At 45.8% G+C, this 14,677-nt stretch overlaps 1 protein-coding gene across 1 annotated transcript in view; it reads right to left on the reverse strand.

The window, feature by feature from the left end:
• pex11g (peroxisomal biogenesis factor 11 gamma) overlaps window positions 1-8,030 on the reverse strand; it is a 33,056-nt gene extending 25,026 nt beyond the window's left edge. The window contains exons 1-2 of the mRNA XM_028816677.2: window positions 7,879-8,030; window positions 777-965 (exon numbers count right to left, since the gene is read on the reverse strand). Of these exons, the coding sequence (XP_028672510.1) occupies window positions 777-965; window positions 7,879-7,941 (252 nt within the window). The 5' untranslated portion in view covers window positions 7,942-8,030. The remainder of the gene's footprint in view (window positions 1-776; window positions 966-7,878) is intronic.
• Window positions 8,031-14,677: the final 6,647 nt, after the last annotated feature.

The raw sequence follows: 14,677 nt of genomic DNA on the forward strand, positions 1-14,677 counted from the left end.
AAGTTTTTCTTTACACAAAGATCGACAGACACTTGGAATAAGCGACCAAGTAGTGTGGTAGACAGTAAGACTTCAGGGACTTTCAAAACTCAACTTGAAGAAATAAGTGGACAGGACTGGCGAGCTTTGTTGGGCTGAATGGCCTGTTCTCGTCCAGAATGTTCTGATGCACTCCTGGAGGCAAGGCCTTTAAATTTTAGTTTTCAAGCCCCAGGCTGAGTTACAACAGTTTGGGCCTTCTTGACTACAAACTTCTCAATTTTGGAGTCTCTTGGAACAAACATTTGACTGTAATCTCAAAGTGGAAGTTTATGGAAGTTCAAAGGTCGGCAATAAAGGTGGGGTTTGACCCACCCAGCTCACTGCTGAGACAGCACATGAAGGTAAACTCCAAAGTGTGACCAGCAGCAGCAGCACAAGCTCAAGACTTCCTGCTGGTCACCACTCACGTCTGGGTGACTTCATTGGACTGGATTCTTGTCATGTCAGATATGTGCAGTGTCTCGGTTATTTAACCGCCAATTGGTCATTTGATCGAGTTCTTACTTTTGCTCCGTACATTTTAGACAGACGTTGCTTGACTACTAGCTTAGTGAATTCTGATGCTGACATCCCAGAAGGGAACCGCACACTTATAGGAGAGTAAGCCATCATGTCACAGGAAGCGGATGAAAGGTGGAGCCCACCTCCCTAAGAAGGGGCACCTTGTGTCCTCACACTCAGTAATCATCACGCCATGTACCGCCACGTCAGGCGGCGTGCAGCGACGAGGTTACCTTAGTCCCCAGCCCGTAGTCCCTCGTGTACAGGTACATGGCCAGGTCATCAAACAGCCGCAGAACCGTACGACAGTGACTGAGCTGAGCAGAGAACAGCAACAGGCGCCTCCCAACTTCTGATCTCCCTGAAGATTTCTGCAGCATTGATCCACCGACCAGCTGGCAGCCATAGCACAACGTCCTGATCTGCAGATATAACAGAATTAAAAAGACATCAGTGGAGGGCATTCCTTCAAAGATCGGCGTACCGCTCGTACAGGTAAGGACATCTTTATTCAGAGGGCACAGCACAGGAACGACTCGCCGCAAGGAGTGAGCGGGACCCTCGGGACTCACCTGTGTGAGGCTTTGCGTCCCAACTGCCGTTTCTAACGGAGCGATTTAGTGAAAGTGCCCTGACCACCTCTGCCAACATGGACTGGCCGGCGGGCTCAGGGTAGCCACCTGGGACTCACTGGCCTGTCTGAATCCGGACTGAAATTGCTTTACTACTTGCATATGGGGGAACATGTTAGAATATTCTAAACAAAAAAACAAATTAAATCCATTGTGTGTTCAATAAGACAATAAACAATAGCAACACATGTGAGGAACGCATTAATAAACGTATATGGATTTACTTAGTTCATCTTTTATTGATTTCACTGCCAGCAGACACAACGGTCACTTTCACACATTGAGATATGAGGGCTTCGTCATTGGGTGAGTAGCTCTGAGGGAGCCGCCTCTCAGTGGTCTTCAAGTTCACTCCTGGGGGACCCCCTCCAAGGTTGCAGGTTTGTATTCCAACCACTCTGACCTTTAACTGATCCCACTGTTTAATGTGCAGGTCTCACTGACAGACAGACAGACAAACACCGCAGTGTGAGCCTTACATGGGTGAGAGACGTCACAATGGTTTTATTGTTGTCATAGCTTTACATTTTAATTCACTTACTCCATCCGCACACACACACACCATACCCCTCACCATTATAAACCTGTCCAATCAGACAGAAGTAGGGGCCCTGGTTGGTTATTATGGGCGGGGCCCAGTCACAGCTGCTCTCTGATTGGTTGCGTTGATGAGAGTGTACTGTACACTTGGTGTGCTATTGTGTCACAAAACAGAAAAAGTCCACACAGGAGAGCCCAGCAGGGCAGTGAATAGCAAAATTACAAAAGAGACTGAAAAACCACACCTGACATTTACAAAAATCAGAATATTAATGAAGTACTGCAGTTGAGACAAAGGAGGCCGCCTTCCCGATCAACAGCACAGGGCAGTGATGGCTGCTTCTAGCAGTTTCAGCATCAATGTGTGGAGTCCTGACATGGCAGACACCGAGAGGAGGAGGAATGGCAGACACCGAGAAGGCAGCAAGAAAAACCTCAAAAAGATTAACGTCAGACCTGAGCAAACACCAGGGGCCTCATGCATAACGCTGTACGTAGAACTCGCACTATAACATGACGTAAGCACAAAAGCCAAAATGTGCGTACGCACAGAAAAATCCAGATGCAGGAATCTGTGCGTACACAAACTTCCACATTCTTCGTTTCCATAAATCCCAGTCAGCGTGAAAAGTAACACACGTGTACGCGCCTGCTGCCCCGCCCCAACTCCTCCCAGAATTACGCCTCTTTGAATATGCAAATCAATATAAATAGCCCTTAAGCTCCGTGTTCTGTGAAAAGACAAGCAAGAGGGAAAATGGAAGAATTTCAGCGAATACCAAGTGGAGGCAAAGAAAAACGTACTATTTGTTGGTTTAAACAGTGATATAACAACAAAAGGAAGTTAATCGAGTGACATAGCGTGTCAGAGAAACTGGAAAGCTCAAGTTCACAAAGTCGCACAGTGCCTGAAATAAAAAAAGAAGTTGTCAGATATCAAAGTTGCCGTGAAAAGGGGAGTCGTACCCCACCGTCTGAGTGTCACATGAAAGCTTATTAGGGTACAAAAAAAGCCACACAGTGTGGAAAAAAGCACGAAATGTCAACTTCAATCTCGAAATTTCCACTTTAATCACGTAGTTTATTCTGTCATTACAGTAGAACATCATAAACTTCATCTTAAAATTGTTTATTTAACCAGTTTCTCAAATCACATCATAATTAAAGTAGCACATTAAATGCTTTGTTTTGTATGTGCTCTTCTGTGTGCTCTGTGAGTTTGAATCACTACGTGCTTCCGTACTTTCTCTTCCTCCGACAGGACACAGAATCCATTACATTCGTGATATTACAGCTCTTTGAATAACTAAAATACTGAAATGTATATGTGATATCATTTTCATGATGATAGGAGTTAAAGCATGTTATTAAACATGGGAACACGGTGGTGCAGTGATTGTGCGCGACCTTCGATGAAATAATTTATTGCAGCAGTACTCAGGGGCGGCTCTTGGCTCGTGGCAGCCCTGAGCAGAGAAAAAAATCGGTGGCCCCTTCGCCCGCCAATGTCAATATGGTATCTTATGCACGGCAGATGGCCACGTCCGTTGCAGATACTGCATAGCTGCCTCATGCTCATACACAAGCGTTTAACTTTTGCCGAAATTTGCTGCTGCGTTGTCATTATTTTCTCTTTCTGTTTTATATTCAATATATATTGCCTTGGCGGCCCTATGCAGGTGCCCAGTTTGCACATGCCTAAGGCTGCCCCTGCAGTACTGTCTCTTTCAAACGTACTAACCTCCAATTCCTGTTCTTCCTTTTCTTTCTCCAAGTAACCGATCGCCACACAATCAGCTCTGTAATAGACGTGAAGTCATCTGTAAGCTCAGAACGCCGATTCTTCAAAGCTTTCCAGGAACATTGAAATATCTTCGTAGTACATGTTTAATTATTTTATCATTCACACCTGTCCCAGTGAAGCATACAGTGCTTTTATCTGTATAATATAATAAACATATTTTGCTGCATTTCATCTTAAAAATGATATCATCATCATCATATGTAAATATATGCTTTATAAAGTGGCTCAGGTTGTGTAATATTATAACTGTAGTGCAAGTTTACAGTGAGGTGATTGTACTTATAAGTCCAAACAGTTCTACAAGGAGCCCTTGATGGGCTGACTGAGTGCGTTTAGAGTTCTTGGGATGAAACTCTTTGTGAACCGCGAGGTCCGTACAGGAAAGGCTGTGAAGCGTTTGTCGTATGGGAGCAGTTCAAATAGGAAGCATGGCTGAGGCAACATGTGCTTGATGCTGTATACCGATAATTCTCTTTCCGATCAGCTGCTCCAAGTGGTGAAGTGAGATTAATATAGAAAAAGATGATCTGCTGTGGCAACCCCTAACGGGAGCAGCTGACAGAAGAAGGTGCAGTGAGAGTAACAACGTTAAAGCAGTTATGGTATTTGGAAGAGTTTGACCATTCCGTGGACCATTATATTGTTACTGGTTAATTACAATCAGATGCATTAAACTAATAAACAATATGCGGTTAATTTCAGTGTATTTATAAAGCCGCGTCAGGGACGTGGATCTGAAAAACAATGATAAACCACACAGGAACAGTAGCACTGCTTTGACGCCAACTTGCATACGACAGGGTATGAGGTAGCGTGGAAATGTGGGTGGCTTTACACCAATTTTAGGTTTTATAAATCGCGATTTGAACATGGAAACATTCGTATGTAACATTTTTGTGCATACGCACCATTTATACATGAGGCCCCTGGAAATGCAGTTTAACGTAGAAAAGGGCAACAGGAATGTCAATTAGGAAAACAAAATGGGAGACACTGAGCTACAGGAAGAGACCTCTGAAGAGGGCTTAGGGGTTCGTGCAGACACAACCTTCTCATCATCTATGCAATGCACACAAGTGATTATGTTGTTGGACTTAAGTGCAGAGTTTGACACCATCGACCATTCTATTTTACTGCACAGGCTAGAAAATGATGTTGGGCTTACAGGCACCGTGCTTGCTTGGTTTAATTCTTACTTATCAAATCGATTCCAATATGTACAGAAATGTGCTGACAGGACTCCATCATTATACACAGAAGTTCAATATGGTGTCCCGCAGCACTCAGTACTCGGACCTTTACTGTTTTCACTGTACATGCTTCCACTGGGATCTCTCATTAGGAAACATAATGTTAATTTTCACTCGTATGCAGATGACACCCAGTTATACCTTTCATTCAAATCAGATGAAGTTTCTCCAATGCTGTCTTTAATTAGTTGTGTTAGTGAATTAAAGGAGTGGATGAATGAGAACGACTTGTCTTTAAATACAGATAAAACAGAGATGTTAATTGTTGGAGGGAATGACGCTGATCACAACAATATTTTGTCATCATTTAACTCAGTGGGAATCCCAGTCAATTTTACTGAATCAGCCCGCGATCTAGGAGTTACCTTTGACTCTAGCAGGTCACTTAAAGCGCATATTACAAAGTTGTCCAAAACATGTTTCTTCCATCTTAAAAATGTTAGGAAATTAAGGCGCTTTTTAAATAAACAGGATTCTGAGAAACTAATTCATGCATTTATCTCTAGTAGGATTGACTACTGCAATGCGGTGTTCACTGGATGTTCAAACTGTTCTTTATACAGCCTCCAGTTAATCCAAAATGCGGCTGCGAGAATTATTACAAGAACAAGAAAATACGAACACATAACTCCAGTTCTTAAATCCTTACACTGGCTCCCGGTTAAGTTTAGGGCAGATTTCAAAATCCTTCTTTTAACATATAAAGCATTAAATGGCCGAGGTCCGGCTTACTTGTCTGAACTTATCATGACTTACAAACCTGAGCGCACATTAAGATCTCAAGATGCCGGTCTGCTTATGATTCCAAGGATTAATAAAATAACAGTGGGAGGTCGAGCTTTTAGTTACAGGGCCCCTAAACTGTGGAGTGGTCTGCCTGCTACTATAAGAGATGCCCCTTTGGTCTCAGCTTTTAAATCCCGGCTGAAGACTCACTACTTCAGTTTAGCACACCCTGACTAGAGCTGCTGTACAGACTGCATCTCTGTTGTTAGTCATTAGCACTTAAACATAAGTCACATGACAGTTAGAATTGGATACTAACCCTCACTTATTCTGTTTTTTTCTTCTCGGTACTCAAATGTGGCACTTGGTGCCACGGCCCACCTGCCAAGTTGTTTTGCCTGCCTAAGGAAAAGTCATCCCAGATGGAGGATCGCAGGAATCGTGGGAAAGAGGGGTCCTTTCATCGGATTGGCTGGCCCAGCGCTGACTCAGTTGTGGAATGGCCAATAGGGGGAGGCAGCTTGAAGGATGAGGTCTCCAGGACTCTAAACAAATCCAAATCTTATCATGGGATATATCATCTACTGTTAAATTCTGCTCTGTACTTCTAAAATTTATATTTTTTATTTCTTACTATATTGAGGAATTGTTCTGTTCTGTGAACTGCATTGTATTGTATTGACCCCCTTCTTTTGACACCCACTGCACGCCCAATCTACCTGGAAAGGGGTCTCTCTTTGAACTTCCTTTCCCAAGGTTTCTTCCATTTTTCCCTACTAGGTTTTTTTGGGAGTTTTTCCTTGTCTTCTTAGAGAGTCAAGGCTGGGGTGCTGTCAAGAGGCAGGGGCTGTTAAAGCCCATTGCGGCACTTCCTGTGTGATTTTGGGCTATACAAAAATAAACTGTATTGTATTGTATTGTATTAAAAAGGCAAATAAAATGTCAGGTTATATCATAAAAACTGTGGAACAGAAATCACGGGACAACCTGCTCAGACTGTTTACCACTCTACTGAGACCACAACTGGAGTGCTGAGCGCAGTTCTGGTTACCACAACACAAGAAAGACACAGTAACACTTGAAGCTGTGCATCATGGGACTGAAGGACACGTCCTACTGTGACCGACTCTGAGAATTAAACCTGTTTAGTGTCGAGCAGAAGAGTCGGCGTGGGGACCTACTGTAATGGAGGTCTTCAAAACCCTCAAAGACATTGATAAAGTTGATCCAGCAGAATTCTTTCAACCAATGGTGAACCAGTGGAAAGGAAGTGGGGGGTCGTTGAGGAATGAGACCAGGAAGCACTTCTTAACATAAAAGAGATGGTGTGCATCGGAACAACCCGCTGAGACATGAAGTGGAAGGGAAACCTTGAGGACCTTGAAGAAGACCCAGGATGAGATATGGAGGCAGCTTAGCTAGCAGCTAAACAAACGGACTGAACGGTCTTGAATGGCAGACTTCTTTAGTTCCCTATTCTGGGCTTTTATTTGATTTGGCACCAGAGCTCTCAGCTAAATGTCCTCTTTTGGCCCCAAAGTGGCTCAGACCTTTTAGAAATCTTGAAATGACAGGCGATATGAACGGTGTGGCGGATGAACATCAACTACCTACCACCACGTCCCATTAAAATTGTTGGCACAATGACGCTTGGCTTGTAGCTGTTATGCATTATAAACTTTTAGAAAGCCTTGAATTGTTTAATCGGATTAACTGCAATATCAGAAGAAAGTTGATTTCCTACAGATGTGATGCTGCAGTTTGTTTCATTCAGAGAGATGCACAGATGAGAAGTAAAGGAAGGCCCTGATATAAAGTTTGGGCCCTTTGTCTATTTCTGTCCCCAGATTTGATTTATGGCCCACAGGCTCCACATTGCGACGTCCTGATTTGTCAGCTGATGCGCGGGCCTGGCGGGACGTCACTTCATAAGCACTAAGGTGCTCAGGACTACAGAACGGCTCAGCTCGGTGGTCCTCAAGCTCAGTGCTGCACACTTTCGTCCCAACCAACTTGTTACTTTTAATTGAACTGCAATATCCTTTTTAAAAAGTTTATATCCCAGTTTCTGAGATTTTAATGTCAAAGCAAAAACTACAAAGCCGGCTCTGCCGCCTTTTAATTAAAATGAGCTCGTCGATGACGCTGAAACAAAAATAAACAAACACGCGACTCGTGAAGCTTTTAGTGATTTATGTTCACATAGTTGTATTTATTGTCGCGTTGCACGGCCAGTTTCTTTATTTAAAAGGAGTTCCTCTATACTCACAAATGTTCGTACTTTCGACCATTACGAAACCCACGCGCACCCCGGCGAATTCCCCCTCCAGCTGCTCGCGCTCGACCCGCCAAGTCCCTTCGGGCGCTCCGTTCCTCTACTCACCACCTTGTCTCGGCCTCTGTACGACTCCAGCACCGCCACCAGCCTCTCCGCATGACCTGCCATCGTGCACTCCGCTCACCCGCTCCAGGGGCACGAAAGCTAAGCGGACATCTGGACCCGGAACCGTCCACCGAGGATCGTGCAAGCGTAGCAGAGGCTAAACCAATCGGAGGTAAGGATGGGCGGGCGTTTTCAGCCTTATTCACCAATGAAAGCGCAACTTAGACCTCATTGGTCCGACGATATGTGGGCGGAGTCTCCAAGCGCAAAGTCCAACTCTCGGGAGGCAAACGTTAAACGAACGCCCCTGAGCGGTTCGGGATGGAGGATATGGGCGGGCGAAGTGGCCGGGAAGTTCGCTGTTAATAGCGGTAGAGGCTCTGCTTTGAGCTGGTGGATCTTAGAATATCGACGGGTCTCTGTCTGCTGCTTCAGTTTCGGGACTCTCAGCCCAGAGGAACTGCACGCAAGGTCGCACAGAATTCATCCGAATAATAAATCAGTTCTTAGTTGCTGTTGCATACGCCGCCAGGTCGTTTCATGAGTTTGATTTCAATGTGAAGCAGGTTTCAGTCTGATTTCGGAACATTACACAGCTGTGAGTCTGCTCTGCTCCGAGTGACGCTGACTGACTTATGGCGCCAGACGCTGCACACTCCGGCGCATTCACTCGTACTGATAGTCAGCTGTCCAAATGGAGATCATCCTGGGTATCCCTGGCACTGCCCACCAGTGGTTTAAGTCCTTTAGGCCAGTGGTCCCCAACCTTTTTGACAGCAAGGACCACTTTATTAGATGCAAATTTTTCCACGGACCGGTCGGGGGGTGGGGTGGGTTGGCAGTTTTATTCACAATTTACATAACATTTCTATTATTATTAAAGTTATTAAGCAGTTCGCATACGTTTGCAATCTGAGATTTTTCTTCTTTTTTTGCATATAACAAAGACATATGCTTTGCATTTGTCATTCCAACAGATTGCACATCACAAACATTAACACTGCTATCTTTTTTTCGTGTCTGCCGTTTCTATAGGAGGGTGACAATGAGTTAAATTCCAATGGATGTTTTTCAAATGTTGACAAGCAATAAGCAAAAGGTATCACTGAAAACCACAGACAACAAAAACAGCAAATAAATAAATAAATAAAAAATAAAAACAGTACAAGGAAAGTTCGAAGAAAGAGATTTTTTTACAATGTTTCTGTTTGGGGATCGTTGTGCAAACGTACACAACTGAGCTGCGACCACAAAAGCATCTGCTGAATGTACTTCGTAGTAACGTGACTTCTATAGACTCGTGTCATATGGGGAAACTGTCGGGACCGTAAAAATACTGTGTTGTAATTCTCTCTCACCTCGGTGTCTCTCCTCTCTCTGTGCCGCAAAGCCCCGCCTGCCAAGCGTTCTGAAAAGTCTGAGTGAGTCGCCGTTGCCGGCAGTTCTCTCGCGGCCCGGCTGTCAGACGGCTGCGGACCGGGGGTTGTGGGACCCCTGCTTTAGGCCACAGCCGGTCCAGCTCAGCTCAGCTCAGCACCAGTCGCTCAGCCCTCTGCTCTCGACGCTTCACCGCAGCCATGTTATTTGTAGCTTTGGGTGGCTTATCATTTATATGCAGATGATAATCTGAGGTATTTCAAAGTGTTAAAAGTGAAAGTTCATCAGGACTTTCTCGGCTCACAATTTACCTCAGGGAAACTAAAGCTTGAATCGATTAAAACTCTTTAAAATTAAATTACAACAATACCAAAGTGTTGCTACTTGGCATTATGTTTGTAAAAATCTCATCAGACCTTCCACTGCTGGGCACCTTGGTGTCGTGTTTGATTCCTGCCACTCTTACCGATCACATTCAGACTCTCCGCCCTGTCCTGTCTTCACTCTCTCCTCTCCCCTTCCATGGCTGACATGCTTGTCCCTGCGCTTGTGACATCCCATATCGACTCCTGGAACTCGCAGCTGGCAGGTGTCATCCCAGATTTGGTCAAGAGTCCTGAACAGTGGGCACCTCATGCCCATGCTGCTGCCCCTTCACTGCTCCAGCTGTCTCACATATCTAACTGTATTAGTGACCTCACATGAGTGAGCTCCTCCATCACTAGGCTCCTGTCTGCACACTGAGGTCCACCGCACCGATTCTGGCCGTGCCAAACTAACCTGACCCTTCATATAGCGCCCAGGCTTTGGATCGACCTCCGCAGATTAATCAGCCGACTCAATTCACTCTTTAATTAAACAGCATCAGACTCGTTTGTGAAGGAACCTGACGTTCTGAGCCCCCTTCAGTTGACCCTCCTTGTCTGCCCAGGTGCTCAGCGTGGTTTGGGTCACAAATTCTGTTATTCGTTTAGGGTTTGCTGTATATTTCTGTATTTTTTTTTCTGGTTTATTGTCTCACAGCTTTGTGCGTCCCATATTGATCTTTATTTAAGTGGATATTATTTGTATCGTATGAATGTAATCCTCCCTGCGTGGAGTGTGCATGTTCTCTCCGTGTCTGCGTGGGTTTCCTCCCACAGTCCAAAGACATGCAGGTTAGGTGGATTGGTGATTCTAAATTGGCCCTAGTGTGTGATTGGTGTGTGGGTGTTTGTGTGTGTCCTGCGGTGGGTTGGCACCCTGCCCAGGATTGGTTCCTGCCTTGTGCCCTGTGTTGGCTGGGATTGGCTCCAGCAGACCCCTGTGACCCTGTGTTCGGATTTAGCGGGTTAGAAAATGGATGGATGGATATATGAACGTAATGCCCACTTCCAACCATTGAGTTTCAGGAATGTTGTCGTGCGTGCAGAATGTAGAATTCTGACTATTTTTGAAAATATAATTTTATTGGTAAGATTAATCTGTTGAAGCACTGAAAAGGTGTGGCATTCTGACTTGATTTTAGATCAAAAAAATCGGGAGTGCTCTCCCCTCAACATTCTTGTATACTCAGATATGGGGATGGATATTTAAGGAGTGAACCACGTGGGCCGCCACCCAACCCAACCCGACACACACTAGAGGCACTCTGATAAAACAAAACTACTTTTATTGTTCTTCTCCACGCCATCCCTGATCCCCATAAGCACAATAGCACAATAGTAATGCTCTACTTCCTTTTCTTCTCTCTTTACTCCTCCTCCTCCTCAGCAAGCTTCATCCACCTTCCACCCGACTCTGGCTCACTGACTTCTGTCCCCCTGGCCCCTTATATAAGGCACCTGGAAGTGCTTCACGTGCTCGTTGCCCACACGGGCTCAGGAGCAGCCGCAGTGCCCCCTGGTGGCACCCCCCTGGACTCCATCTCCCATGAAGTCCTGCAGGAGTCCGAGGTACGGCTGCCATCTAGTGTTGTGTCCACACTGGCTCCCCAGGGTCTTCCATAGCAGAGGTGTCCCAACTGGGCAAGGGTCCTGGCCACCTATGACGAGCACATGACTAGGAGTCTGTTTTTATGTTATGAACATTAAAGAACCTTCAAGAGCAAATCAAATGAATAATTCAGGGAGCCATTTAAGAGTTTGTGAGTAAATGTGATAGAGAGAATTCGTTAAAAGGATTAGAACGCTTGATGGATCTCGTTTTTTGTTTTTTTTGTCTTTAGAAGTTTTATTTGTGCCGTTTTTGGGGAACTGAAAATCCACAGCAACATGAAAGAGATTCTCCCAAAGTTAGTGTGTGGTGTGCGGTGACAGCAAATCGAGTCGTAGGGCCATTCTAGTCTGAAGGGCGTGTTGGTAATGGTGACAGCGATTTAGAAATGACGCAGAGTGACTTTACTAGGACTGATGGAGAATACCGCGTTTCAACAAGATGGCGCTCCTCGTCCCTCTGCTTTGCATGTCAGACACTTTCTGACGTCAGATGGACTGGAGGAGGTCGGCCGTTTTCTTGGCCTCCACGTTCGCCACATTCGACTCCCTTGGATTTCTTTTTATGGGGATATGTGATAACGAATGTCGAGTCCACCAAACCTCGACCTTTAGAAGACTTGCAAGTGAGGATAACTGATGTATGTTACTGAAAACGAGGACGACACAATCATGTTGGTGAGGATGGCGGACGTGTTGACAATCAACAATGGCAGGCCTTCTTCTCTGTTTCTATCACAGAGAGCGACTTTATGGACACCCTGCATACTGAACAATTATTATAAAGGTGGAGCTGAACTTGGTGGGGTGGCATGGTGGCGCAGTGGTAGCGCTGCTGCCTCGCAGTGAGGAGACTCGGGTTCGCTTCCCGGGTCCTCCCTGCGTGGAGTTTGCATGTTCTCCCCGTGTCTGCATGGGTTTCCTCCCACAGTCCAAAGACTTGCTGGTTAGGTGGATTGGCGATTCTAAATTGGCCCCAGTGTGTGCTTGGTGTGTGGGTGTGTTTGTGTGTGTCCTGCGGTGGGTTGGCACCCTGCCCGGGATTGTTTCCTGCCTTGTGCCCTGTGTTGGCTGGGATTGGCTCCAGCAGACCCCCGTGACCCTGTGTTCGGATTCAGCGGGTTGGAAAATGGATGGATGGATGAACTTGGTGGACCGAAGTGAAAGTGTGCTCAGGTTATCGTGTTTACACACACACAGAGACACTTAATTCTAAAAATGTGTTTTTCTGACTCCTGGAGGTCTAAAACCCTGAGACTCCTCCAAATCTCAAAATGGACTCTTTGGAGGACTCCAGAACTTTCCCTGCACTTCGTATACAAGAAAGTAAAAAGGGACAACATGCAGATTTACTTGTAGAACTCATGGAGTGACTGAGGGCTTAGCACGAGAGATTTCACAGGACGATGCCATGAAACCCATGCTGGTGCCCGGCGCGTGTGGTGCCCCCTTGTTCAAATGTCTACTTTTCATCAGCAGACCCTAACTGACAGTCGCCTCGTTTTCATCACACTTGGCGGGTTTCTTTCTTTAATAAAAGCGAGTCAAGTCCAAAAACACTGACACCCTGGCATCTCACGCGTCTTTTAGAAAATGCCAGTGCTTTGCTGTTCGCGTCTTTATTTCTTTTCCTTGCACTGGAATGACATAACAAAGCAAAGAAAAAAAGTCAAACTGGTGGCCGCTCCTCACAGAACTCCAGAGACGGACTGTGATAAATTCTGGGCTCCCTTAACCCTAATATTTGGCTGCACAAACTTTGGAAATGAGAACTGAAACGAATGGCATCTTGTAACCACACACGAGTCCCTAAGCCTCTCTAATGGAGTTGCAGTGGGCAGCGATGTTAAGTTTGACTTTTTCTGGGTGCTGTCCCAAACTAAACCAAAGAACACCAACGCATCTTTAATTTATACACTTTTCTGGGAGAGCTGTAGGGGTGCTAATATTTTTGGCAATGACTGTTGTGGTGGTCGGCTGGGGGCTGTGCCCAGCCAGGACGCCTGGAAGGACCACAAGAGGGACTATGCCAACTACAAGAGGGCAGCCACCCTGGTTGGTATGGGGGCCACAGGAACTGCGCATGGAAGCTCAACCCTGTAAGGGTCCAGGGGGCACCCGGAGGATTGAGGAGCCCTGGACGTCAGCACTTGTGCCACACCCGGAACCAGGGTCACCCGGAGTGCCGCAGGAAGGGGCACCTGGAGCACGTCTGGGTGGGTATAAAAGAGGTCACCTTCCTCCAGTCATTGGCCGGAGTCGGGAGGAAGAGGACAAAGCTTGGGGGAGAGGAGGAGGAGGAGGAGGCCTGGACTTAAGGGTGTTTGGTGCCAGGGCACGGTGTGTTGTTTGTTGTAAACTGTGTAAATTAAAGTGTGTGTGTTGGACTTATCGGTGTCTGCCGGTCTGTGTCCGGGCTGAACGTCCACACTTGCAGAAACCATTTGTGAAAGAAGAAGTCCACACTTCGCCATCTTAATTATTAAAAAGCCATGCAAGTACGACCCATCGAGTGTGTTTCTTGAGTGCTGCCACTGACGCACAAGAGCAGAACGTACTTTGAAGATTGTAAACCAAGCCCCACACACACCTGCACTGCTCATATAAAAGTGAACGTGTCTGCTTACAATACCATTTATTTGTGTAGAGCCCAAAATCACACAAGAAGTGCCGCAATGGGCTTTAACAGGCCCTGCCTCTTGACGGCCCCCCAGCCCTGACTCTCGGCACACGATGGATTTAGAAGCACCATCGTCCAGACAGAGGGATTACTTTCCAAAGGTAAAGGTTTGAAACAGAAGTCTGTCCAAGCAGATTCATTGACATTTGAGCCAGTGATGCTCGAGAGATTTTCCAAAGCTCTTAACAGAAAGTCCTGCGTGCCCACGAATTATCACAGTTTTGTGCCAGCCATTTTGATTCAGGTACCCACGTTGGGCATGGTAAAACTGAACTGAAACTTCACAAAGGCATCTGTCTTTTGTGACATGTGTGACAACTGGGGTGGCCCAACACTTGTTAACCCTTTACAGTTCAATTCAAACGTCACAGTGCACCCCATTCATTTGATACGGGAGTCTGCCAACTCTGCCCATTCCGTCTCAATTGCAGCCTGACAAAGTTTGCACAAAGTCTCAGAATTAGCTGGCTGGAGCTGCGAAGAAGCAGCCAACTTCAGCCTCGTGATAAGATGGAGGTTGTTAAAGGCACCAAGTGGGTGTTTATTTGAAAGAACACCGTAATTAAAATCAAGTCCTCGCATTAATAACGAAGAATGTCGGGGGGGTAATTTAATTCAATCTTATCGAGAGGACTTCGATTCAGTGCAATCCACATGCAAAACTCAATGGAGAAATACAATTCAATGTATGCAAGCTTCATAAATGTGCCTGTAATGGAGATCGGGCAGGGGGCCATAAGTCCAAATTCCGAACTTACAATAAAAACAA

This window comes from Erpetoichthys calabaricus, chromosome 12 (assembly GCF_900747795.2).
Source record: "Erpetoichthys calabaricus chromosome 12, fErpCal1.3, whole genome shotgun sequence".
NCBI classification, from domain to species: domain Eukaryota; kingdom Metazoa; phylum Chordata; class Cladistia; order Polypteriformes; family Polypteridae; genus Erpetoichthys; species Erpetoichthys calabaricus.